The sequence below is a fragment of the Peromyscus maniculatus genome, chromosome 6 (assembly GCF_049852395.1).
Source record: "Peromyscus maniculatus bairdii isolate BWxNUB_F1_BW_parent chromosome 6, HU_Pman_BW_mat_3.1, whole genome shotgun sequence".
Lineage (NCBI taxonomy): Eukaryota > Metazoa > Chordata > Mammalia > Rodentia > Cricetidae > Peromyscus > Peromyscus maniculatus.
Window position 1 is genome coordinate 1,725,185 of NC_134857.1, and position 27,226 is coordinate 1,752,410.

Here is a 27,226-nt window from a genome sequence, read left to right on the forward strand (position 1 = left end):
GCATGACAGGCAGTACCTGTTTCAAAGCTTTTAGAGGGCCAACATTAACTTTGAAACATTAAAATACACATTTTCAAAAAAAAAGAAAGAAAGAAAAAAGAAAACCTAACTTTTGAATGGGGAGGGGGAGAGAACAAGTGACTCTCCAGATGCTTCTTCAGTAGAGATAAAGCAAGAGAATGGAGGTGAGAAAGTGTGCTCTCAGACATCAATGGAAAAGGTAAAAAAGAAAAGCATCACACACCCACATGCAGAGCTTTCTATGCCATAAAGATGGTCTATAAAGCTTCCCTAAAAACAGCCTGAGTTTAGATTCACTGTGATGCCAGGAGCCGAGATCTCTCTCCTGTTCTTAAAACACACACACACACATACATACACACACACCACTCTCTCAGCAACAGTCACTAAGAGTATGCCGAGTATTGTAAATACACATACAGGTGTAGTGTATGCCACCTGTACTTCAACACTTGTACAAATACAAGGGATAACAGGAACTGAAAAATAAGTTTTTCACTTATAATCTGGAGGGAAAGTTATTTAATTGTAGCACAGTAATCAGGATTGCAAGCAACAGTAACAATCCTTCCACTAACTTCTGTATTGTCTTTCATTTCACCTAAAAGGGTATTAAAAAAAAGCAGAATGAAGGTGTTAAACTCTAAAATGTTTCATAAGATTGAAATACTTGGTTTTGGCGGTGTATATTTCCTGGTTAAAATTAATCTATTTCCCAAATGTGCTTTCCTGTTCAATTTTATTACTTAAAACCATAAAAATGAACGAGACAAAATGCCAGGAAGACTAGGATCTTGGGAGTGATAGAATGCACTTTTCTGTCTAGACAACAAGAAGCAAAGTCAAAACAAATAAAAATAAAATAAAAAGGTTTGCCAAGAAAACATGGACTTAACAGTTTTTACAGGTTGTATCATCGAATCCAAGAAAAGCAAATCTTAGCAATGTGTCATAAAAACCTTCAATCCATGGCGTCTGAAGAAAGAAGAGAAGGGACAGAGAGGAGGAGAGAGGGAGGGAGGGAGGGAGGGAGGAGAGAGGGAGGGAGGGAGGAGGAAGGGAGGGAGGAAGGGAGGGAGGGAGGGAGGGAGGGAGGGAGAGAGAGAGAGAGAGAGAGAGAGAGAGAGAGAGAGAAGAAAGGAAGGAAGGAAGGAAGGAAGGAAGGAAGGAAGGAAGGAAGGAAGGAAGGAAGGAAGGAAGGAAGGAAGGAAGGAAGGAAGGACGAACATTCATGGTATTTAAAAAATAGAAACTCAGATTCCTCACAATTATCCTAAGGGTACATGAAGAATGAAACATAATTACAGTCAATTAAACTGTTTCACTCAAACTTTTACAGCAGGAAAGAGCTACTAATGAGTTTACCTGATGAAATGTAAATGACAAGTCACATCCAGAGGTAGGATCTCCTGAAAAGGAGCCAGAAGACAACACAGAAGTACATTCTGAATATCTAATTAGTGAAACAGAGTTCTGATGATTTATATAAGTGGTGCGTTACCAGTAAGACAGGACTCAGCAATGTTTACTTCCTAAGTGACATTAATTTGATGGCCATCTCCCTCAAGTTGATGTGAACTTATTGAGGTGTTGGAGCTTTACAGTTAGCCTAAAGGCACTGATGTACTGGGCTTATGACCACAGTCCCCTACCTCAAACAGCTCTCACAGACCCAGGCAGGCCTTAGGTGTTGAGTCGTTCCCTATAGTTTTATTCTAGACTAGCCCAACACCAGGTCAGTCTTCAGGACTCAAGATCCAGTCCTATAATCACATCAAGTCCAAGCCCGGCAGACCCAGGTTCTAGGCCAGAACTCCCAGAACAAGATGTTAGATCTGCTCATCTGCTGATCCAGGAACCAGGCCAGACCATGTGAGGCTTGAGCAGTAAGCCAGCATGCAGAACCCAAGACCCCCAAAGGGCTACCAGTCAAGACATTTTTTAAGAAGCTAATCTGTAAAAATTAAGAGGTCTACTTCCTCACCTACACACACAACAGCAAAAGGTCACAATGATCACAGATAATTAGGAAAACAATACCACCAAAGGAATAAATTTCATCACTTCCACTATATCTGAAAGAACTGGGTATCAAGGACCACAAGATGGTTTAATGGGTAATGGTGCTTATACACAAACACATGCACACTGAACAAAACTTTAACAATAATAATACTGGGAAACTACAAACTGATAAGCAAAAATCTCATAATAGTCACGCTAAAAATAAAAAGATCAGGGAATTACAAGGGACCACAGATAAACAAATAAAATCAGCAAAGTAATATATAACTAAGGGAATTCAAGAGAGAAACTGTAAGAAAAGAACCAAACAGAAATTCTAACACTGAAGAACATAGTGACTGATAACCAAGCTACAATCCATAGACTCCGAGAGGATAGATACAGAGGAAGGGTCTAAGGTGGATACATGGATTTCCCTGGGAGAGAGAAATAGACTAGACTTTACAGGTGTACTGGGGCAAATGGGAAGGGAACAGGAAGATCAGATGAGGAGGTAAAGGGGAGACAGGGTAGAGAGGGAGAGAATGCAGGGACATAGCTAGAATTGAGAGGCATTTGAGGGATGATATGGAAACCAAGTGCAGTGGAAACTTTCTAAAATATATGAAGGTGATCTTAATGAGATTGTCTAATAATAGTCTCGAATGGCCATCCCTGTTACCAAACAAGGCTTCCAGTAGTGAGACTGGGTTGTATTAAACTGAGTTGCTGGCCAAGGGGGTCACATGGAACCCCCCAAAAAACCAAGGCTGTTGTTAAGACAATGAGTTGCTCTCCATAAACTGATAGGACATCATTGATGAGAACAACACCCACAAAACTCATTGAACATGAAGTCCAGCTGTTGCCTACATGGAGCCTTCACCCCTACATTCTAGTGTCTTTGGTGTAGGCAAGTACTCTGTACACTACCAAAAGAGAAACATAAACAGAGAATAAATGTAAATAAATGTAAACCCAGCCACAAAATCTTGACCTACAATCTGTTCTGCTTGCAAAGTAAGCTAAGGCAATGGTGGCACAGAACTTGTGGGAGTAACCAATGTCTGATTTGATTTAAGGCCCACTCCATGAGATGGAACCCATGTCCAACACTGCTTAGGTGAGCAAGAATCAGAAACTAGATATCCCAGTGACCTAGGGTAACACCAAACACTACTGGTCTTAAAATTAAAAAAAAAAAAAAAAAAGAAAGAAAGAAAAAAGAGAGAGAGAAAGAAAGAATGAATGAATGAATCACTAAAATGATGCTTAACGATACTCTGCTATACTCATAGATCAGTGCCCTATTCAGCCATCATCAGAGAAGCTTCCTCCGACAGGAGATGGGAACAGATAGAGACCCACATCCATTTTAGAGAAAGTCTAAATGGGATGTCTCTATCAAATCTCTCTCCTTAGAACTCAGGGAACCCCGCGGAAGAGAAGGTGTAAAGTGTGTAAGAGCCAGAGAAGATGAAGGAGAACAAGGACTTTTGAATCAACTAAGCAAGGCGCATAAGAACTCAGAGACCAAAGCAGCAAGCACAGGGCCTACATGGGTCGTCATCAGGTCCTCTGACTAAATATTATAGCTTTTAACTAGTATTTTTATGGGACTCTTGAGTGTGAGAATGAGTGGGTCTATGATTCTTGTGCCTGCTCTTAGGACTCTTTTCCTTCTGTTGGGTTGCCTTGTCCAACTTTGGTATGATGGGTTTTGCTTCATCTTATATTTTATTTTTGTCATGTTTGGTTGTTATCTCTTAGAAATCTGTTCTTTTCTAATGACAGAAGAGGATCTGGGGGGGGGGAGAGGAAGGGAGGGAAGGGAAGGGATGGGAGGGAAAAGGAGGGAAGAGGCTGGGAGTCCCGGGGAGGGAGTAGAATAACTGAACAGGGGGAAGAGATATTATAATCAGGATATATTATATAAGAAAACAATCTATTTTCAATAAAATGAAAAAAAGAGAAATTCTAATGTTGAAGAACACAGTGACGAAAGTAAAAATTCAAAACAAAAATGTCAATAGCTCATCAAGCAGGTGACACACGAGACTACAGATCTTTTGATATTGCCTAACATGGTGGGAAAATGAAGTAAAAAAAGCCTGTAGGACTTGTGGAATACCATCAAGCAAACAAACATAAAGAACATGAAAAGTCCCAGAAGGGGCAAAGAAAGGGGCAGAAAGTTTAGTTAATGGTTAAAGAGATAATGGCAGCAAACTTCCCCATTGTGCTCAGGCACATACAGATCCCCAAACGCCTGAAGACTCCAAATACAATAAATATAAAGATTTCACCATTCACTAACATGCACCACCAAGTTTTCAAATGTCAAGGAATGCTGAAGCAGCTAGAGAAAAGCAGCTCACCATGCACACTGCACCCTGCATCCCCAATGACAATACTCAGCAGAAACCTTGCAGGCTAGGAAGGCTGAGATAACCTTTTTCCTTGTGGAACTGGAGATGAAAACGGGGCCTTGGGCATAGCAGGTAAATGCTCCACCACGAGCCAGATCCCCAGAACTAGAAGATATATTTTAAAAATAGTCCACCAAGAAGGCTATATATTTAAAAAAAAAAAAAAAGGAAAAAAAACCCTTCAGAAATGAAAGAAAATGAAATGTTTTACCAGACAAGCAAAAATAACTAGATCTGCCTTCTAAGAAATAGTAATCAGCATTTTTTCAACTTGAAGCAAAAGGATGCTAACAATAAAATATATACTCCCTATTATAGTAACAACATACTAAAATCCAGATAGCATAAACTGTTAACAATGGTACATACATCATCTTAACTCTACTATAAACCTAAAGGACAAATGTGTTATTAGTTAACTACAGTAACTTGAAGAGACAGACAACGTAAAAATGATGTGAAGTGTGATATCAGTATTATTAAAGATGCAAAGGTATAGCATGTGTGCCGCTGCATTTATTTGTTTAAAATAATCTTTGCACTATTAGAAATCAGAGGTAAGCATAATCACAAAAAAGAAATCTGTAACAGATACAGAAATCATGAGAAAAAAGGACAACAAAAGAATAAAGGAACCATAAAATAGAAAAAAAACGTGGCAGTAAGACACCCATGTCTAGCAATAATTATTATTACTAATCATCCAGATCATGTTTTTCTTGAAGATCAGGCATAGCTAGGTCATAAGGGACATTAACAAAAACACACACATAATTGGTATTTTCTGTTCCTGTGAAACTGTGTGTAATAAGCCCTGAAGAAACATTAAATACCATTTGTTGATAATGATCAAATTGTTTGTTCTAGAAATAGGTTCACTGATATTTTCTAATAAAACTAAACTTACTACAAAATGTTTTATATACAACCCAACCTACCAATTAAATTTTACTTTTGGCCATCTATTCAAGAGAAAGGAAAACTTACATTCATAGAATACCAGTCCATACCAGCGTCATTCACAGTAGTAAAAAACTGGAGGGAACCAAGATACCATCAATAAATGCATTTATTATAGAATATTGCTACAGTCTGGATCTTAAAACCTCCTTGAAAGGCCAATGTATTAAAGGCTTCTTTCCCAATCAAGCAACCTGGGGCAGTGGTGGAAACGTTACAAAACAGAGCCTCATGAAAGGTTCAAAGTCACAGTTATGTGCCTTTAGGGTGGGTGGACTGTGCTTCCTCCTTCCTCACTTTCAATCCCCAGCTTAAACAGGTGAGGAACATTCTCTGTCATCACTCCTACCACTGTGCCTCATCAAGGTCTTAAAACAATGAAACCATAAAACCTGAGGCAAGGCACGAGGAACTGGCTACAAAGATCAAGTATATATGACACAAGCACGAGGACCTGAATTTGGACATCCCTTGTGACATCTACTCAAATAAAAAAGAACAAATTGAAAAATGTTAACTATTTAGAGCAGTGGTTTTCAACCTTCCTAATGCTGCGACCCTTAATATAGTCCCTCACACTGTGGTGACCCCAACTATAAAATTGTGTTGCTACTTTATAACTGTAATTTTGCTACTGTCATGAACAATAATGTAAATATCTGACAGGCAACCCCTGTGAAAGGGTCATTTGACACCCAAAAGTCAAAAGTGAAGAGCTACCGATTTAGATGAAATTCGAGGGAATTATGTTAAGTCAAAAAGCTAACTCTAAAAAGTTGTATCCAAATGATTCCATTTATATATATTTTTAAAATAATAAAATTTTAGAAGTGGGATGAGGACTGAGTTGAGTATGACATTGAAAATAGTGTGAGAACTGTGTGGTGATAATTTGAATATGATAAACACAAATCTTTCCATCTGACAAAACCCCATATGCCTAAATTCATCAAACACTCAAAGTCCAATTGAAAGTGAGGAAGTTCAAGTCAAAGCAGCAGAGTTTAGCAGTGTGCATATCTCATCTGGTTTTGCAGGACTCTGTCACCAGAGAAAACCAGGCAAAGGATATATAACACAGGGCCTCTCTGAGTTACCATAGAACTTTACTGAATTTATAACTATCTCAAGAGAACGTTTTTTGTTAAATGTATATATTAAAAAAGGTTAGTCTAGTAAGTCGGTCATCTTGGAGTCTCAATTTTCTTAAGAATATTATTCAAATAGTAAGACTTGCATAAGTATAAATTACTTACATTTGGGACATCAATCGCTACCTCTCTCATAGCACTAGGTCTGATGTCATTCATCCCTTGTAAGAAATCATTCAGGGTAATTTTCACCATGCCAGCCACCTTGCTATCAGGGAGATTAGGCTGTTTCCTCAGGATTCTTCGCAAGGCATACAGACCTATGAAGAGGAAAATAATACAAAACTGATCACGTATTCCATAAATACCAACTGGGTAACAATACGACTAACCCCAAAGTCTGTGGGTATTACAGCATTTACAGTATTTTGCACTTACAGGAATGTATGAAATTGAGTGGGATTAATGGTGAAGGGGACAGTAATATATGGAAGATTAAAGCACAACTCAAGTACTTAAGCAGTGAAAGATGACAAACTGACAAAACAATTTACGAACAACATTTAAAAAGAAAATCAAAGTTTATCAAAATAGCGTTGATAGGGTGTCATTAAAATAAGTACAATAGCAATGTGCCTTTTGCTATTGCCTTTTTCCTGAAAGCACTAAAACCAAGCCACAAGTTTAGAGAGACTAGGAGAAGATCTGAAAGAAGACAGAACACAAGAGAGATGACTTGAGAATTAGATGCACACATGAGGTCTGTAATAAAAGATACTTTTACTAGGGCACTGAGGGAGACTGGAGATGGAAGAATGGAGGTAAAAGGCTCACTTAGGGAAGTTTATGGTTTGGAGAACTGGAAAGAACTGTTTATTTGTTTTTCACAGGAGTAGTATCACAGTAATAATGCACTTAAAAAAAAAAAACCAAAAGACCCTTAAAATAAAATTTAGAAAATAGCTTAAAAGACAGCTCTAACAGAATAGTCAAATATGCTATAATCTTTGGTTTTGACATTTGTTTACAGTTCAAACACTGGCAAGACTGAATGTCCAACTACCTCCTTCAAATACCAGGTATGAAGCTTCAAGTGCATAGAGCTGTAGCTAAGTCTAGAGGCCAAATTCTTAACTGTTGACAGGAACTCCATATAAAGTCATATAACTGAATGTGGGGTTAGCCAAAAAGAATCTGGCAATGGTCAATTCAAAATTCAATGCACAGTCAATTGGTGCGGTGTTTCCCTGTGCTGCAGAGCACGACTACACGGTAGCCTTAGTTCTGAGCACAGAATGGAAGCACTTTATACTTCCTGAATTTGATCCCCACATCCATGTGAAAAAGGTGTGTCATGGCATGTCCTATATTCCCAGTACTGGACCAGGAAGATCACCATGGCTTGCTGTCCAGGAAGTCTTGGAAATCAGTGAGCTCCAGGTTTGCTGAGAGATTATCTAAAATAAGGTGGAAAGGGATAGAAGACAACTAAAATCTACCTCTGGCCTTCACACACACACACACACACACACACACACACACACACATCTACCTCTGGCCTTCACACATACACAAACATGCACATATATACATATACAAATAACAGTACATACAAACATTTAAAAATAGACTTTTCTGCTATCTAAAAACTGTAAGCTATTTGTTTAGGCTTATCTTTCAAATTTGTTTTACTGCCTTCTAAAATGCTGAAAGGTAACTGACATCTCATGCAACCTGATTCATAAGGCCAACATAATCTTACTCCTTAGAACTTGAAAGATTATTATAAGAAAATGAAATTATAGGTCAATCACTACCATGAACACTAGGCAAATAATCTAAACAAAACATCAGCCTGAATTTTAAGATATATTTAAAAAAAGCTATATCCATATCCAGAAAGATTCATCTAACATGTGAAAATGCATCAATATCATTCTTCAAATTAACATATAAAGATGACATAGAACTATGTAAACAGACACAGAAGAACTGTAACAAAAACAAATTTTTAAAAACAAGACTGCATGGGAACTTTATAAGTTCATCTAGAAATACATAGCAATAATATTGCCAATAAAAATTACTGGAAAAATTCTCCCATTAAAATCAGTAAGATTACTAGTGCCAACTTTTTCTTAATTACTACTTTGGAGGTTTTAGCATCTAGTACATTAAGTCAAGAGAAAGAAATAATGTTGTAGAGATAAAGGAATGAAACAAACCATATTATCTATTTTATATATAGAGAAAACTATAACACAATATTATACATAGAAAACAAAGGAATTTACATACAAATGAAACAAGTAAATGCTCCTGGATTTGATCTCCAGCACGATGAGACAGAGAGAGAATAAAACACTCTCTTTTTCAAAACATTTTATGGAGTTATAGAGAGACTACCAAATTAAATTATAAAATTCTATGGATGCTTCCAAACCCAGAAAAACGAGGTAGGCACGTAGATAAGATACACACATGCATACATCTAAATATTTTGTGTAAGGATAACAGATTGATAAACACAGAATCCAGAACAGACTTAAACTGTTACAGCGCAATAGGATGGATCATCATTTCAGTGAATTGTGTTGGCTGGTTAAATATCCAAATGGAAGAAGTGAACCAATTTCAGGTGGTGATATGAAACCAAAAAAAATAAAAATAAAAATAAAAGGTATCCAGAAGTCTATGTAAGAAAAAATAGCCATGACAGTACACTTGACCACCATTACTATCTTTATTCAGAGGTGCTGTAGATGGACCCAGGTCTTCATACATGCTAGGCAAGTGCTCTACCACCAAGCTACACTCACTGACCACAATTTCTTAAATAAGACACAATTGATAACCTGAATGTATATATATATATATATATATATATATATATATATATATATATATATATATATATATATAATAAATGTACCTAATTTCTAATTTCTGATCCTCCAAAGATATCATGAAAAGTAAATAAATACTTAAGCCATAAAATAGACTTGACTGTTCTGTAGGAAATAAAACATGCTGTGGGTTGTTCTGTATGGCAAATGTGTTGCTCTGATTGGTTAGTAAATAAAACACTGATTGGCCAGTAGTCAGGAAGGAGGAAGTATAGGTGGGACAAGGAGGAGAAGAATTCTGGGAAGTGGAAGGCTGAGTCAGAGTCACTGCCAGCCCCCGCCAGGACAAGCAGCATGTGAAGATGCCAGTAAGCCACAAGCCACGTGGCAAGGTATAGATTTATAGAAATGGGTTAATTTAAGATATAAGAACAGTTAGCAAGAAGCCTGTCATGGCCATACAGTTTGTAAGCAATATAAGTCTCTGTGTTTACTTGGTTGGGTCTGAGCGGCTTTGGGACTGGCGTGTGAGAGAGATTTGTCCTGACTGTGGGCCAGGCAGGAAAACTCTAGCTATAAAAACACACATCCAACTAGGCCTCACATGAAGCTACATATCAAGAATCCCTACAAAGCAACAATATTTAAAGGAACACTGAAAAAACTGAGAATTTAAATAGACACAGTATGAAGGAAACTATCTACATAGTAAATTATCATTATCATTCATAACATCTGTATAATGGAATACAGAAATAAAAATGAACTGCTACTCAGAGTAAAATACTGGAACTCTTGAATCACACACTATGGGTCAAAGATGACAGCAGCAAACAGAAAAACTCATCCAGTGTTAAAAGCCAATAGTGATTGTCTCTTGAGCTGATATTATGATATGACCCAGAGAGAGTGGTCCAGACAGTTACTATTTTCCTCCATACTGGTCTAAGCACTGCTAAGTTCACTTCAGAAAATTCATTCATCTATGCTATGGTTTATGCACTTTCACGCCCATATGGAATACTTCAGTAAGTTCATTTAAAAACTGAATGTGGCCGGGCGGTGGTGGCGCACGTCTTTAATCCCAGCACTCGGGAGGCAGAGCCAGGAGAATCTCTGTGAGTTCAAGGCCAGCCTGGGCTACCAAGTGAGTTCCAGGAAAGGCGCAAAGCTACACAGAGAAACCCTGTCTTGAAAAACCAAAATAAAAAAATAAAAAAACTGAATGTGTAAAAGTAAGATAGGGGGTGAATGAATAACAAAGCTATACAAAACAAGTGGTTTTAAGTAACACTAAGATGGTACTTTAAGAAATTATAAACTGAAGTCAAAATAAAATTATTTTATCTAAACTCTAATAACTGGATCTTATTCCTTAATATTTTATTACTAAAGCATGAAAAGATTATTGGGTATCTAATCCCACCCTCCACCATAAACCAGGAAGCAAAGTTCTTTGTAATGGTTCCCTTATGTGCATGCTTATGAATGAAATGTATAGAAAATATGTTGGCAATTCTCTTTCAATTGAGGACCAAATTAAAATATTGTGCTAAATTTAAAGTGACTTTAATCAAAGTATTTAAAACCATGACGACTTAGGAAAAATCCATAAATAAAAAAAAAGCTTTAGGAATTATCTATATAGAAACTCTGATTACTATAGGGCATTTCTGTAAAGCTGTCTAATGTATAAATATACTATTAGACATAATATGGTTTGCATGACTGAGTCCTTATAAAAATATTAATTTCTAAAATATATTATACAAATAAATACATTATGGAAGGTGGGATGAGTAAAAGAGGAAACTCCACAACTTTAAGAGGGGGAGTAAAGCTATTATTTTGGAAGTATGTTTTTAAAAAACAATTTATAATAAGGATGGCAATCACTACCATTGTTGTATATATATACTACCTGCAAGTTCAGTCACAATTTACATTAAAGAAAAGCAATTCAATGCCAAGGTCAAGTGGATGGGTAAAGGTGCCTGGTGATAAGCCGAACAAACTGAGCTCCATCCCCAGTACCCACACGACTGAAGGAGAGAATGAACTCCCTCAAGTTGTTCTCCAATCTCCACAAAAGTGCTGGGAGACACGTGTGGATACAGACACACTAAGCAAATAATTTTTTAAAAGAAAATACTGAGAAGTTATACTCATGGACTACAGGCTGTCTTCAATATTGACTAACACAGTCTGGGAGGCCAGCTCTTAAAACTATTCCAGGGTTGTATACAGAATGCCTCAGAGTAGGACTTTGGGAAAAATTTCTTATGTATCTGGAGGCTAGACTTTTTTATCTGAGGGGAAAAATAGGAAACATGCACACTTTCTGATGGTAACTTTCTCTTTTACTTCACCTTGAAAAATCCTCTAACAATCTATCTCCACACAGCTATATTCTTTACATACATCTATACATCTCTCTTTACATATATACATCTCTCTCCTGCACAGCCATATATTTCTACATAGTTACATCTCTTTTTTACATAGCTCCACATCTCTTTTCTATATACATTTCTTCTCTCTACTCTGCTACATTCCTTCACACACTACTACATCATTCACTCACTCTTTACTCATCTTCTCACTCACTCACTCTCTACACATCTTTTCTATACAGCTTCATCTTCCTTGTCTACACACACACACACACACACACACACACACACACACACACACACACACACACACTTCTGCCTCACAGCCCTACTCCTGTCTATCACAGCCAAACTCTAGACAAGTATATGTTACATTTTCAGGGTCTGACCCATTCTCCTAACACATAAGTCATACAGTTTTTCTCAGGCTGGGGGGGAGGGTCATATTGACCAGTCAGTGAGTAACACTTGGCAGTGAACGCAGCTCTTCCCCAAACAGAAAGAGACACTGAAATTCAGGACTTAACAATAACAGTTGGTTGGCTGAATCCTGAGTCTTGTAACATAAACTGAGGCTGGGAGTACATGCAGAAAGTCAATTGCTGCAGGGGGTTATGTCTACCAGAGTTGCTTCAAGTCTGACCTTGATTCAGCAATAAACACCTGGGAATTTGCTTTGTGAATTCTCTGCAGGGGAAGCTACTCTGTTTTGAATTTGTTCTGAAGTCTAAAATTTGCTGTCTTTATGATGGAGAATACTGTTACTTTCCTATGTCAGTTATGAAAAATATTCTAGTATTATTTCAATTCACCAGAATTATACAGCTTAAACAGAAATCAACTTCCTGGCCATCCATAGCTATAAGTGTACCTAAAGATGAAATATTTTCACGAGATAAACACACAAACAGTGGGAAAATACACAGAGCTGTTATTAAGGGAGAAATGGAGTGGCACATGAGAAAAACTACAGACAGCAGCAACAGGACATTTGCAATCAGTGATCCCACGGCCTTGCCAGGTGGGGATTCCCACCATCAGAGTTATTTGTCTAGTGGGCCGACCTGCTGAACACTAGTTGTTACCTGCTGTATACTCCCATGGCCTCCTGCAACTGACATTGCATTCATTTTGATATTCATTGAGAGTCTCTTAAATAATGATCTATTCAACAAACACATTGAGCTCCCGTGTGTCTGGATATAGAAGGCAAGTCTATCTCTTCCAGCATAGCACTAATAGTAAATAAAACAGATACATAAAAAGAGACTATTACTGTGACATCTTAAGACTATTTCCCCTGTTTAACTTCTAAAGAAACAGAAATCAAGGGGCAGAATGGACTGCCTTACTTCTTGGCTGATAAAGTATAAAACTACCATTTTAACCCAGAGCTCCGCAAGCTTTCTTCTAATAAACCATGTTATTTCCCTGGTCTTCAAAATACAGAATTTTTATAGACTCAATATTTTAGTTCAAATGAAGTTGGTAGAATTCAAAATTTGGTGAAAAATATCAGAAACAGATCCTTTGATAACAGACTATTAGATACAAAGCAGATGCTCCAAAAATTTCTGCTAAAAAAAAGCCAGTTTGGGAATGCAGGGAGAAGTGTCAAGTATGAACATCTCACAGCTCTGGACACAATAGGTAAGAACTTCTTTGTGACACAAAAATCAGACTCAATATTGCTATTAAACCAATTTAAGTGCTACAACAATAAAATCAACAGGTAAATAAGTTGGAATTTCTTCTGTTCCGTGACGCTATCTTAGAAAGACCGTTTGATATGAATATGTTGAAACAATGTGTAATTAACATGAATGCTAAGGTAAACTCTCAGCAATACAGAGTAAATTCTTCCTTTCTCTATTAAAAATTTGACAGCCCACCCCCTGAAGAAATCAAATTCAATTTCAGAATATAATCAGGCAGTCTTAGAAGGTAAATTTATAATAAATCCCTATACTTGGGAAACATTACTGCTAAGCATCTTCCAACACTCATCACAGTTTATAAAATTAGCCTTTCATGTTTTCCAAGAGTTTACTCTGCTTGTCTATGTTACTTTAAAACATAAAACAAGGGAATAAAAAGCTATGCAACTAGTTAGTCAGAAAGGAAGTTGAAGCCCAGATGATACACACTGACTTGAGTGTCAGGCAGGATAAGACAGTGTAGGTTGTAAGCAGTATATCCACTTCAGATAAAAATACTTCAAAAAGCTGCTCTTTGCTTACAAAGGTGAGCTACAAAACAGAAGTCTCTGGAAAAGTTGTGCACAGCACACCACTACCTCAAAATCTAACATCTGAAATAAGTTTGACTCCCGACTATCAACATTAAGTATTATAACTGGCTGGACAAAGATCTAGTTGCCAGGTACATACTATTGTAATATTTCCAATTTTCATATTTAGATAGCATCAAAATTAAGAGACGGATACAGAGATGAACTAGACCAGAGGTTAGAGCAAGTGTGGCATAAGTTCATCAAAAAAGATGCAGCCTCAGTCCTACACACTGTGGGACGGCTTGGAAACCCATACTCTGGGAAAGCTAACCAGCTGCATCTATCTACTACAGGGATTCTGTATGATGAGGCCACAAAAGGCTTAGTGAATAACTGAGGTGTCATCTTCTCCCTTTCTCTTATCCAATCAAAGTCATAGTTGCAACAACACCCCAATGTCATCTCCCTTAAGCTATTCAATTCACAAATGGAGAATAAGGCTCAAACTTGACTAAGATCACAAACCTGATTTTAAATGCAAATCTACCCAACTCTTCCTCAAAACCTATTCGCAAGGCTGGAGAGATGCCTCAGCAGTAGAGCACTGGCTACTTTTCTAGAAGACAGAGGTTTGATTCCTAGCACACACACAGGGCTCACAACTGTCTCTAACTCCAGTCCCAGGGGATCTGACACCATTTTCAGGCCTCCACAGGCACAAACATGCATGCAGGCAAAACATCCATCCATATAAAATAAATACATTTTTTAAAATTGAAAAGCTATTCACTTGCTATCCTGCCTCATTAAGAAAATTCCTTGTAGCAATGTTCTGACACCCTGTTCTTAAAAGTTAGTTTATTCTGCTATATGAAGATTAAAATGATACCAATACTGTAACATATATTAGCAATCAGGACAACATACTCAAACCATTAATTTAACATACTGGACACTAATTCTACCACCAATCTTTCTAAAATCTATCTTCTTCTTACAGTTGAGAAAGTAATTGTCTATAGTAAAACAGATCAGGTCCTGGAAAAGACAGATCAGAAAATACTTGTGTATTTTTTCTTTTAAACTTTATACAGATTTTATAACTAAACTGTAAAGCCATCCCATTCTAAACACGTTTTATTACTTGACCCGCTTCTCTCACAGGACTGGTGAGGGGTGAAGAGACATGTTCTCTTCCTTAATCCAATTGAAACTCTTCTTTTTTCTTTTGGCTTCACAGAGGCCACATTTTCTATAGAACCACATTTCCTTTCCTTGAGAAAATCACCGTATTTTCCCCATCTTTATGACTACTTCTTTATTGAACTAGCAGTTCTTTACACATCTCTCTCCTTTGTTAGACTCTTTCTGAAAAGCAAGAATCATAAAGTCTCTCTCAGTACAGCTGAATGTAGTATAAAGTCAGAAAATATCTGTTAAAGGACTGAAGACTAGACCCTGTCCAGGCATCATGGGCAAGTCCACAGATCAACACAGTAATCCAGACTCTTAATTACCACTTAGTAGACAAAAAGAAGCAAAGTTATCCACTGATACATCTGTGTCTTGGATCACAGTAAATTTATTTCTACATTAAGACCCATTGCTCCCTAGGAAGCTAAAAGCAGCATGGAAAGAAGACAAAAAATGACCTATCTTCATGCTCTATTATACTAAATAATGTTTTCTATTCACCACTTCCCCCACCCAGTAGTTCTCCAACTTGGAAATTAATGGTAATTGTGGGAAAATGAAAAAATTATTTTTTCCATCAAGACATTCAAGCATTCTTATATATATATCATCCGAATCTATTTCCCTGTATTTCCTTCTCTTCCCATACTCACATGGAGGCAGATAAAAAGGATAAAACAAGGGGCTGGAGAGATGGCTCATCATTTGAGCATTTGCTACAGAGGACCTCAGTTCTGCTCCCAGCATCCCCATCAGGTGGCTCACAACTACCTGTAACTCCAGCTCCAAAGGACCACAAACCCTCTTCTGGCTTCAGAGGGAACCAGCACTCATGCACATATGACAAACACACATACACAAAATTAAATAAAAAATAAATTATTTCTTAAAAAAGGTTGAAAGGAACAAAGAAATCTTCAAAGCATAATAAATTATACAAATATAAATTGGTTATTTAGGCACAAAAGTTGACTGTCATTCAAAATTAAAGCTCTAAATGAAATTTCTCATTTAAAAACAGATTTCTTCTACTATTACAAGAATTAAACCTTTTTCAAAGTGTAATATAAAAATATAAGATGGATGACAAACTGTAATCAACATAATGCCACAGTAGAGAAAGAGAGCCCAGCATATGAAAGGACATGAAAACACGTCATACAGAGGCCTGGGAATACGTCTAAGATTACAGACATGTGCCTGATTTTTAAAAGTTTAAGAGGATAAAATCCTTCAGGAAAACAAAATGGGGTTTTTCAATAAATTGGTTGCTGAATCAACTATTTCAACAGCTTACAAAAAAGCTACCTTGTTTTAAACACACTTCCCATAGTTGAAAATACTCTAAAGTACTGTCCAGAAGAGCTTCAAAAGTACAGGGGCTGCAAAGATGGTCCAGTGGGGTAAAGGCCGTGGCATGTAAGCATGAGGATACAGCTAGAAGCAATGCAGTAGCACGTGTAGCATTTACAGCAGCATGAGGCAGAGAAAGGAAGAAAAACAACCACCAGAAACTCAAGGGCCCTCTAGCCTGATGTACTCTGGCAAAAAAGGAGACTCTATCTCAAGTAAGATGAATGGCAAAGAGAAGACACCTGACATCATCCTCTAGACTCCTCACATGCACTATGGTACATGTGTACACACATATTCCATCATGTCCTCATACATTTGCAGTTAAAATGTCACTGTAACACATTCTTGAGTTTTGTTATGTTGGTTCCAACACAAACACTAAAAAATAAAAATAAAATAGAACTAACTTCCTGAGTTCCACAACACAGTAATAACACTGTCATCAATAGTAACATCTGCACATCTGGTTATGTGTACATGCACACAAGTGCTGAGGAAAAATCCGAGAGTATGTTCTACTAGAGGTGGTGAGCTTGAAAAGGTAAAAATAGAGTGGTTTCCGTTCTTCATAGTTTTCTAAATTACATACATTTTCAATACATATATTTTATGACTAAACAAAATAAAGCTCTTTCTATTAAAAAGTGACATATTATCAGTATATACATAAACTGTCAATACAGACTATCAGAGATAGTCACTCTCACCTGCCTCATTACACAAAGCCTTCAAGTCTGCGCCAACATATCCATGGGCATTATTTGCCAGCCTCAGCAGCTCAGCTTTAGTGAGCAAGTGTGGCACCCTTCGGAGAAGCTTCTGGAGAATATCAAGCCTGTCCTGGGCATTAGGAACCCCGATCTCAATCTCTTTATCAAATCGTCCTGGTCTTCTGAGTGCAGCATCTAGCGCCTGAGGGCGATTAGTAGCCCCAAGGACTAATACCCGTCCTTCACTTCCTTCCTAACAAAATAAAATAAAAATAAATTACATATTGGTTTTAAAAAATTAGAGAGGTGAAAACTGACTCTGTGGAAAAGAACGAATAGGACGGTCTAGAGTATTAAGCATTAATCCTTATACTTCTACAAACCAATTTTCAAATTTTATTTGCAATAAACTTTTATTAAACATTTATTAACTTTTAGTACTTTATTTCAAAGTTTAGCCTAAATGCTTTCTACCTGAGAAAGGTTTCCAGTCGTTAAGCAGTTCTCCCCCTACTTAGAAGTGAAGACTACAACCTATATAGTATTCATACAAAACCAGGCTTACCTAGCAACTTATCTAAGAATTCTTTCTCACACACCAACTGTTTTCTTTCAGAGGCCAAAATTTTCAAAAGTGTGCTGTGGAATAATCTTTTTGTACACTGTAAATATGTATTACTCTCACTGGCTAATAAAGAGCTGACTGGCCGATGGTTAGGCAGGATTTTCGGGACAGAGAGAACACTGGAGAAAAAGAGGATCAGAGTCTCCGGAGTCAGGAGAAGACCACATGAGGTGCAGAGCGAACAGGATGGGAAGTACATACATGAGGTAAACAAGCCCCAGGGCAGCACACAGATTAATGGAAATGGGTTAATTTAAGGTATAAGAGCTAGCTAAAAACAAGCTATTGGCTGAGCATTTACAATTAATACTAAGTCTCTGTGTGGTTATTTGGGAGCAACTGCCAGGACACAGAAAAGTCTACCTATAAGAGTAGGTCCTTTCCTTTTACCGTGTAGGTCTTGGGAATGGAACTCAGACTGTCAGGCTTGATGGCAAGTCTTTACCTGCTGAGCCATCTTGACAATCCTGATATTTTACTGTAATGCTTTTTAAATTCCTGAAAATATGAAACTATAACCAGTATCCTTGAATACACAGATTTTTTTACTCCCTGAAGATGGGGTTAAGAACAAAAATTGTAAAGAACTATGATCACCATGTTCAGCAGCCATCAGACATTATCCAGTGTTTTAGTCAGATGATCCAAGTGTAATTTCAAAGATAAGCATTAATAGAATCTAGTGATTTTTCATAAGAAAACCAAAACATCACCAATTATGAGTATACCAGCAGAAAATGTATAATCTACTATGAACTTATAAATTTAAAAGCATACATCCAGGCCCCTTTCAGATTAAAATATCAGTGTCACATGGTTCTAGTCCTATCAAAGACAAGAATATATTCCACAGATGGCTTGTCCCAGTGGCAGAGAAAAAGCCACCAACCGCCCGGATGTCTAAGACTCTCCAACACTGATCCTAACTCACCTTTCTCACAAAGGACTTTACAACCAATTATAATGTAGCCCTCTATATCAGTCATCCAGAATCAGATCTGGTCTGCTTAAAGACCAGATTAACTGAGTGAATACCAAAAATTCACATTATTTTCACATATTCATTTCCCGCAAATGGGAAATAAAACCAAACACTCCTGTGCAAAAGGGAGGTATGGGACTATGTACTTTCTAAAATTTCTCTTCATGCTAACATACTGTGAGTCTAAGAACTTTGGTCATTTTCAATCTAATCTAAGAAATACACTTTTCTGGTTAATGGATGTTAAAAGTCTGAGAAAAATTTTCCTTCACCCTATTCTATATTAGTCCTGTTCATAATTAGCATACCACAGTTTTTACTAATATACAAATATATAGCTGACTATAGCGATAACCCTTGAGAGGCTGCAGAAGAACTGAGATTTTAGGAGAACTGAGATTTTAGGACACCTTGCATTACACACCAAGACCTATTTCAAGGGGGAAAAAAATAGACTCATGAACTTACTAAATTTAGTTTGAGACAAAATCTCACATAGCCAAGGCTGGCCTCATATTTACTATGTACCTGGCCTTGAAATGATCCTCCTTCCTCACCCTCCTAAGTAGTGTGACTACAAGCATATACCCATACCCAGGGAGAGTTAATAAAATTCACTAAAATTTAATAAGGAATCTCCCTTATTGACTTGTGTCTTGGGTTTTAAGTCAGTATTATATCTCTCTTTCTCTCTCTCTCTCTCTCTCTCTCTCTCTCTCTCTCTCTCTCTCTCTCACACACACACACACATATGTTATGGTAAATTATTTTATGTAACAGAAAAACATGCCAGGCTATATGGGCCTCTCAGTCATTAAGGAAAATACTTTGAGTGGTAACCTAGCTTCATGCTTGATGATTTTCCCTCATCCTGAGATACTCATAGACCCAGATATATTTGGTAGGTTTTGCTATTCCAAACTCAAAATGCCAGTGTTGTACTTACTGAGCCTATGCCGTCCATCAGTGTTAAGAGTGAGGCTACAACTCTCTTTTCCACTTCATTTTGGGCTCCTTCTCTTTTAGGGCAAAGTGCATCCAGCTCATCAATAAAAATAATTGATGGGTGCCTAAAAACAAACATATTACATTTGTTTTATTTATCAATATTAAAAATAAAATCACTAAAATGCTAAATCAAAAAAAAATCTTAGATTAATTCTAGTGTAAAGTTATCAACCTCACACTCTAGCCTATCTGCCTTCCATAAAAGACCTCTGTGTGACCTGGGGAAGGGTACAAGTCAGTAAAAGAAAAAACTTGACTACTCCAAAGACAAAAGTTCCAAAGATTCAGAGTAGTGGCAAGATACTTCAAAAGCATAAATAAAATGACAGGAGGTACACAGTCTCCCAGCCAAGGGAGGAAAAACAGAAGAACCACCTGCCACTTCCACTCTCAAAGGCAGACTGGTGAAAAGACACATCAACAATCCTACACTCAAAATAAGGCCAGAGCTCTCACAAAGCCTCAAGGCAAGTTGTGGTTTTCAGCGAGATAGCATTTCTTCCAGCAGATGGCTCAGCAAAGAGAAATCCCATTTATGTATGGGACTTAGGGCAAAGGCTGGTAAGATCTTGAGAGAACACCTATTATTTGAAACTAACCTAAATTGAGACAAAGCCCTAAAGGGCAGTTATGGAGAGCCTGAGGCCAAATACTGACAAGCTGAAGAAGCTCTGCTCTGGCAATGGAGTGCACAGAGAAAGACAGGCCTGCCCTCAGGGCCAAGAGTAGAACTTACAAACTTAGAATAACTCTGGCATGTGATACCATAGCCCTCAGTCTAAGTAGACCAACTCACGGCCAATAATAAAGCCTAGATAGCCCTTGGTTAGCACAACACAAGATGGAGAAAAACTGAAAGCATTTCCTCTAAAATCAGGAACAACACCCTCACCACTCCTTTTCAATACAGTACTCAGCCACAGGCATAGCAGTAAGGTAAGAAAAATAAAAGGAGCTGCTGGAACTAATTCAGTGGAAGTCTGTTTGCATCCATGAAGCCTAGGATCAATCCTCAGGATTGTCAAAAAGGAAAGGAAAAATGCAAGGGAAAAAGAAAAGAGGTACAGACAGAAAGGAAAAAGTTCCAATTATCCCTACTCCCAAATGACACGATCCTACATATAAGAACCTAGAAACTACAGCAGGATAAACTTAGACATGGTGAATAGGTTCAGCAAAGTAACAACACAAAATTGACATGAAAACAGTACTTTTCTATATAATGATAACAAACTTTCCCAGAGAAAACAGGACAAATAATCCCAGTCACATCCATTCACGGTGACTTGAACAAAGGAAAACAATTTAGGAACAAATATAACCAAGTAGATGAAAAGACTGCATGAAAACTTCAAGACACTGAAAAAGACAAAGAAGGCAAGAAAAAATGAAAGACCTCCCATGCTATGGATTGACAGTTAATACCATTAAAATCATTACAAGTTACTAAAAGTAACCTATGGATTTAATGTACTCTCTATCAAATTCTAGTGACATTCTTCACAAAACTAGAAAAAACATGCCAGAATTCATACAGAAGAAACGAGTCCAGAATGGCTAGATTTAAATGTCAACTTAATACAACCTAGAATCTCTCTAGAATTTCAATAAAGAACCGTCTACACTGAGTTGGTCCTAAGGCATGTCTCTGAGGGACTCTATCTTAAGTAAACTGATAAGGAAGACACCATTCCCTACACATCCTTAACCATTAAGAGAGGAAAAAATGCAGCTGAGCACAAGCAAGTGAACGTTTATGCACTCATTTCTCTTTGCTCTTGACCATGGACGTGATGTGACCAGCTGTGTCGAGATGCTGCCGCCTTGACTTTTCCACAGTAACGGACTACAACCTAGAACTGTGAGCTGGGGAAACAAATCAAAACTTTGCTCCACTTAGTTGCTTTCTATCAGAGTATTTTATCACAGTAACAGAAATAAAGTAAGGACAGACCCCTTTGGCACAGTATCGCATCTAAAACCATAGCAAGCAGAAAAAGGAATGCTGGAGCTACCAGTTTCTGATCTCAAACTACTAAAGAACCACAGTGAGAAAAACAGCATGGAGACTGCAGAGATGGCTCAGCAATGCAGAGCACTTGGTAACTCTTGCAGATGGAACTGGGTTCGATTCTCAGTACCCACATGAAGACTCACGACCGTCTGTAATTCTAGTTCCAAGGGATCAGACACCCTCTTCTGGCCTCCACAGGCACTGTATGCATGTGGTGCACAGACATACATTCAGGCAAAATACACATAAACAAATAAATCTCAAATAGCAAAACAAAAAAACCCACACGGGACTGACACAAAGACTAATGGAATAAAGGACACAGCAACAGCCACCTAATTTTTAACAAGGGTATCTAAAACAGTCACTGTGGGGGGAAAAGGCTCTTCAACAAATAATGCTGGAAAAAGTAAATACCCACATGTAGAATGAAGGTATTTCTCACACTAAACCAAAACACATGCAAAGGTTTCAAAAGTAATATTAGACCCGAGCCCTGAAACTGCTAAGAGAAACACTTTAAAGATTCAGAACAGACACAGCCTTTCTGAAAAAGACAGACAAATACAGTCTATTCTCATGAGGTGAATCTCCACCCAGCCTAAGTTTCCTACTAATGTCTTAATTCTTCTACTTTATGTCATTAAGTAACTTTTTAACAAACTTCCAAATGACTAGATAACATTTCCTTAAATCTCCCCATCAACTCTATCTAAGGCCATCACTTTGTGTTATTCCTTCGTTTTGCAGAAACTGCCACTATTTTCACTTAAATAGAGCCTCAATTATTAATTCCAAAGCATCAAATATTAATAATACCGTAGGGTGGCTTCAGCAAATATCTGGCGTAACCTTGCTTCAGTCTCACCATAGAATCTGTAATGAATAAAAAACATGTACTGTTTTACACTTCTTACTATTTATAAAACTTTTTTTATAAAAGGTGGTATGAATTTTCAAGTACTTCTAAAATACTTAAAATTACTTTCAAAACGTATTTTCCTATTTTGTACACATTATAAAGCAAATTTAGAAGGACATATATAGTCTCAGAATTCTGGAGGGGGTGTGAAGGTAAAAAGACTGACAGTAAAGGTCAGGCTGGGCCACATAGGTAAGACCATGCATCAGAAAAAAAGGGAAAATTTAAAATAGTACAAAATAGTTTAAAGCATCAACTATCTAGGAAGAATATAACACAACCATTTAAGAAGCCACCACTGAGATATGTAAACTTAGTAGTAATGAACATTTACTTAAGTAATATACCTACTTGCTTATAATTTCGGGACCATTAATTACAGAAACATAAGCTCCAACTTCATTCGCAACAGCCCTAGCAATCATTGTCTTTCCAGTGCCTGGAGGACCATAGAGTAACAACCCTCTAGGTGCTGGAATCCCTACAAGAAAAACAAACACAAAAACCAGTGCTTTCAGTATGATTATTAATATTCTTGTTAAGTTGCCATACAACTTCTAACCTAAGCTAGAAATGGAAACTTACTTTGTACAACAAAGTGAGAATTCTACCTTTCCCCTACTTCCCAGAAAGATGTACTACACATCCCAAATCCTGAATCCAGCAATGGCTTCCTCTATCTCTACAGATCACAAACCAAGGAAAGCATGCATATTTTTTTGGTGTTTTTTAAAAAAAGAGCCCTTGTCTTGTGTCATCTAAGGCAGCACAGTTCATCAATCAGAACACAATGTAATTTCTTCCAACTTGAACTCTTAAGGAATACAAAAATTACTAACAAACACATAAACTCATGAGTTTCTTTTATACACATAAAGATTTGTAAAAAGGGGGAAAGGGAGGGTAATATACAAAAAACAGAAGTAAAGGATTTGGACAGCAACCATGCAGGAGTAGCTCTGAGTTTCCTGGGAGTTGAGTTACTTCCTTAACCACTCGCTTCTAGGCACACACACATTTCTTAATAATTTTAACTAAACCATGACCATCTTTGGTTTATTTCTTTAAACATTACGGCTTATCCAGCATTAACAAGTCTACCAACAGTGGATAATATGCTATAAGAGACAAACCTGCCACTCACATGAATCATAACTTAAAGGACCAAGCATTGAGAAGAGCCATTTAATTATCATCTCCCAAAGCAACTGTAACACACGAGGCAGAAAATTGACAGGAGGGTGAGAAATTATATTAGAGAATGGAACTAAGTACTTTTGAGTTTGAATGTAACATGAACACAGTAAACTAAAGGTAACATACCGTAACTCTTGAAAAGTTCAGGCTGTTTGAGAGGCAGTTCAATTATTTCTCTTATTGCTTTCAGCTGACTGTTTAAGCCTCCAATCATGTCATAAGTTACTTTGAATTGGCTGTCGTGTTCTTTTGAATTTGTACAAATTTTTTTAAGGTTGATTCTTGTTGTCGAAGAAATAAAATAAAAAGTATCAGTATTCCTCTTTGCCCCTGCACTGGTAGACTTCAGTAGTTTTTCTTCACTGACAGGCTGTGTATTTCCTTCTCTGGATGAATCAAAACTACACTTAGGACCTGTGACTTCCTCCAGTCCAAGTCCACTGCCATCCCTGGGGCTCTGTGTAACATCTAACAAAACTTCACCAGCTTTATTCATAACTCTGTCTTTAATGGATTTACAGGGAGTACTCTGGGATGCTGGGCTCTGAGGCTCTTTCAGATCTAACTGGCTTAGCTGGAAGGATATATCCCCGTCACTGCTTTCCATGCTAGAGTGTTCAGAGGCCAGGCCCTGGCTATCAGTAGCAGAGGCACTCTGAGGTTTGCCCAATGTTGTGCCATCTGTCCCTTTTACTTGCAACACTTGTAACTTGCAGAGTCGTCCATAGAATGTACAGTACAGGAAGTTGCCTGGTAAAACAATCTTGCCATCTAAAAAACAATTGATTAAATATACATCAGCATAATTTGCCCATTTAACAGTTTTAACAGCAATTTATTTGCTATTTAGTAACAAAACTGGAACACTAATAAAGTAACTGTCACAAAAAATGAGGGGGGGGGGGCATATTCCCGATACAGTATCGGCTGTATAAAAAAGCTCATTCTTTTAAATCCTGTATGTCAGTAAATCTAAAATTCTATAAATCATAGCAACAAAAGTCCATTTTTATCAACTAAACTTAAATGACACACTCAAACCAACACGGCAATGTTCCTCATTGGAAAATGTGCAAGCACAAAGGTTTTAAAATTAGCAGTTTAGTCACTCATGTGGTGTACATACATATATGCGGCAAACATTCATACACATCCAATCAAAATAAATTAAGTTTATCTTAAAAGTAAGTCTCAGCCGGGCGGTGGTGGCGCACGCCTTTAATCCCAGCACTCGGGAGGCAGAGCCAGGCGGATCTCTGTGAGTTCGAGGCCAGCCTGGGCTACCAAGTGAGTTCCAGGAAAGGCGCAAAGCTACACAGAGAAACCCTGTCTCGAAAAACCAAAAAAAAAAAAGTAAGTCTCAATTCTAAGGCTGTGGCAATGGCTCAGGTAATACAGTGCTTGCTGAACAAACACAAGGACCTAAGCACAGATTCCTAGCACCCTTATGAAAACCCAGGTACACTGATGTACCCCTGGAATCTTAGCCCTGGGGAAGCAGAGACAGGAGGCTGCCTTCAGCGTACTGATCAACTAGTCTAGCTGAACCCATGAACTGCAGGTTCAGTCAAAGACTCTCTGTAATGAAGAAGGTGGAGACTGAAGCACCCCGTGTCAACCTCTGGCCTCCAGGTACACTCATGCACACACACGCATGCACACAATCATGCACTTGTGTATAGAGTGGAGCAAGTCCCAAGTGACTGAAGTCTTGAGTCCATGTGTATTGCTGACATGCACAGAGCTATGAGAAGGACTCCAAAGCCTCAAAGCCATTATAAATTAACAAAGCCATTTACCATATGGGCCATGCTCAAAAGGAGGATAGCAAAGCTTTCCTAGGGGTGCTGGAAACCAGCAACTGTAGCTTCCTCCTCCTCCTCTCAGATGTTTACAGCCTGAGAGTGTCTACCTACAGACACTTCTCCTGAGATTAGCTAAGCCTCCCTCTTTGCTGTACCTAATAAAACGCTGAGGAGGTTCCTGGTTGATGGTAGTAGTAACTGCCACTTCATTAAAGTGAGCACACCCCATGTGACCCCAGCTTTTCTGTACATGTCTCCGTGTTTGTCTTTTCTTCATTCCTTCACCCCTAGCTGGGGGTCAGGACCCAAACCATTGGGGTACAACACACGCACACCCACAAATGGGGGGGACGGACACGTGCACACGCATGCACACACGCATGCATACATGCACGCACACAGCTTTACTTCTACCACTAGCTTTGTCTTCAAATGGGTATTTGAAAAATGGGAATAATCTGGGCTGAAGAGATACCTTAGCCATTAAAGGCTAGGCTCACAAACAAAAATAAGAGACTATTCACTTAGCTATTAATAAAAATATGTCTACAAGCACTGTTTGTTGTTCATTTGCTGATTAAAATTGAAAACAATTTAAAATCTAGTCTCACCTAGTTTTCTCAGAATACAACCAGTCAGTTCTTCTTCATTAATTTCCTTATCTTTGTCACTACAGAGAGGAAAGAAAAGCAAACAAAAATCAGCATTAGGTACGCTAAAAACTGAACCATGGAAAAAGTGCCATACATAGCTATTACAGACCAGAAAGATAATTTGTTTAAAACCTGAAAACAAATGATTTCCACAATTTTGGCAATTTACACTTTTCAGATACACATTTCCTGCAGAAAAATATCTTCAGTTTGATGCCAATGAGGTTTAAGGCAGTGATCTTCAAAACACAAGGTATTATTCATTAGGAGACCATGAAACCATAAAAACCAATCCCATATAAAACGTTCAGCTTACGCTGCATAGTAATGGTCAATCCTGCTATGTAAAACATTTTCTCATATATACACTTCATGTACATGTAGATAAATACACATACATGTATATGTATAAATATCCATCTATCTACACACATGAACACACATACTGCACGTTAAGTCATAACGAGAAGGGTATTTCTGTGCAATGTCAGTCAAACACATCTGAAAACACACTTGCCTAAACTAACCACTCCCATTCTGAAGTTGCCTAGCACAGAGAAAGGTTTTTATTCATAGCTAACTTCATTCCCTTTGTATAATTAGCTCTTCAGAAAAATCAAATCCCATACAGTGCATTATCTGAAGAGGTGCAAGTAGGGTGCAAGTAGGAAAAAAGAGAGTACTGGCTGCAATGGAAATTGGTTCTGAGGGATATGCCTAAGGAAAAAAGAGAGCTCATGTATTTGAACATTTTGTATCTGGTCGGTGGAACTATCACTGTCT

General features: G+C 37.8%; 1 protein-coding gene across 7 annotated transcripts in view; it reads right to left on the minus strand.

Annotated features, from left to right (window-relative positions):
* Afg2a (AAA ATPase AFG2A) overlaps positions 1 to 27,226 on the minus strand; it is a 177,482-nt gene that overhangs the window by 136,650 nt on the left and 13,606 nt on the right. For all 7 annotated transcript variants that reach the window (XR_013051977.1, XM_016010045.3, XM_076573823.1 and 4 more), the window contains exons 4-10: positions 26,402 to 26,460; positions 24,112 to 24,756; positions 23,140 to 23,269; positions 22,686 to 22,742; positions 19,791 to 19,914; positions 17,235 to 17,490; positions 6,671 to 6,825 (exon numbers count right to left, since the gene is read on the minus strand). Coding sequence is in view for 6 of the 7 variants with exons in the window: in XM_016010045.3 (XP_015865531.1) it covers positions 6,671 to 6,825; positions 17,235 to 17,490; positions 19,791 to 19,914; positions 22,686 to 22,742; positions 23,140 to 23,269; positions 24,112 to 24,756; positions 26,402 to 26,460 (1,426 nt within the window). In the remaining variant the exon portion in view is untranslated. The remainder of the gene's footprint in view (positions 1 to 6,670; positions 6,826 to 17,234; positions 17,491 to 19,790; positions 19,915 to 22,685; positions 22,743 to 23,139; positions 23,270 to 24,111; positions 24,757 to 26,401; positions 26,461 to 27,226) is intronic.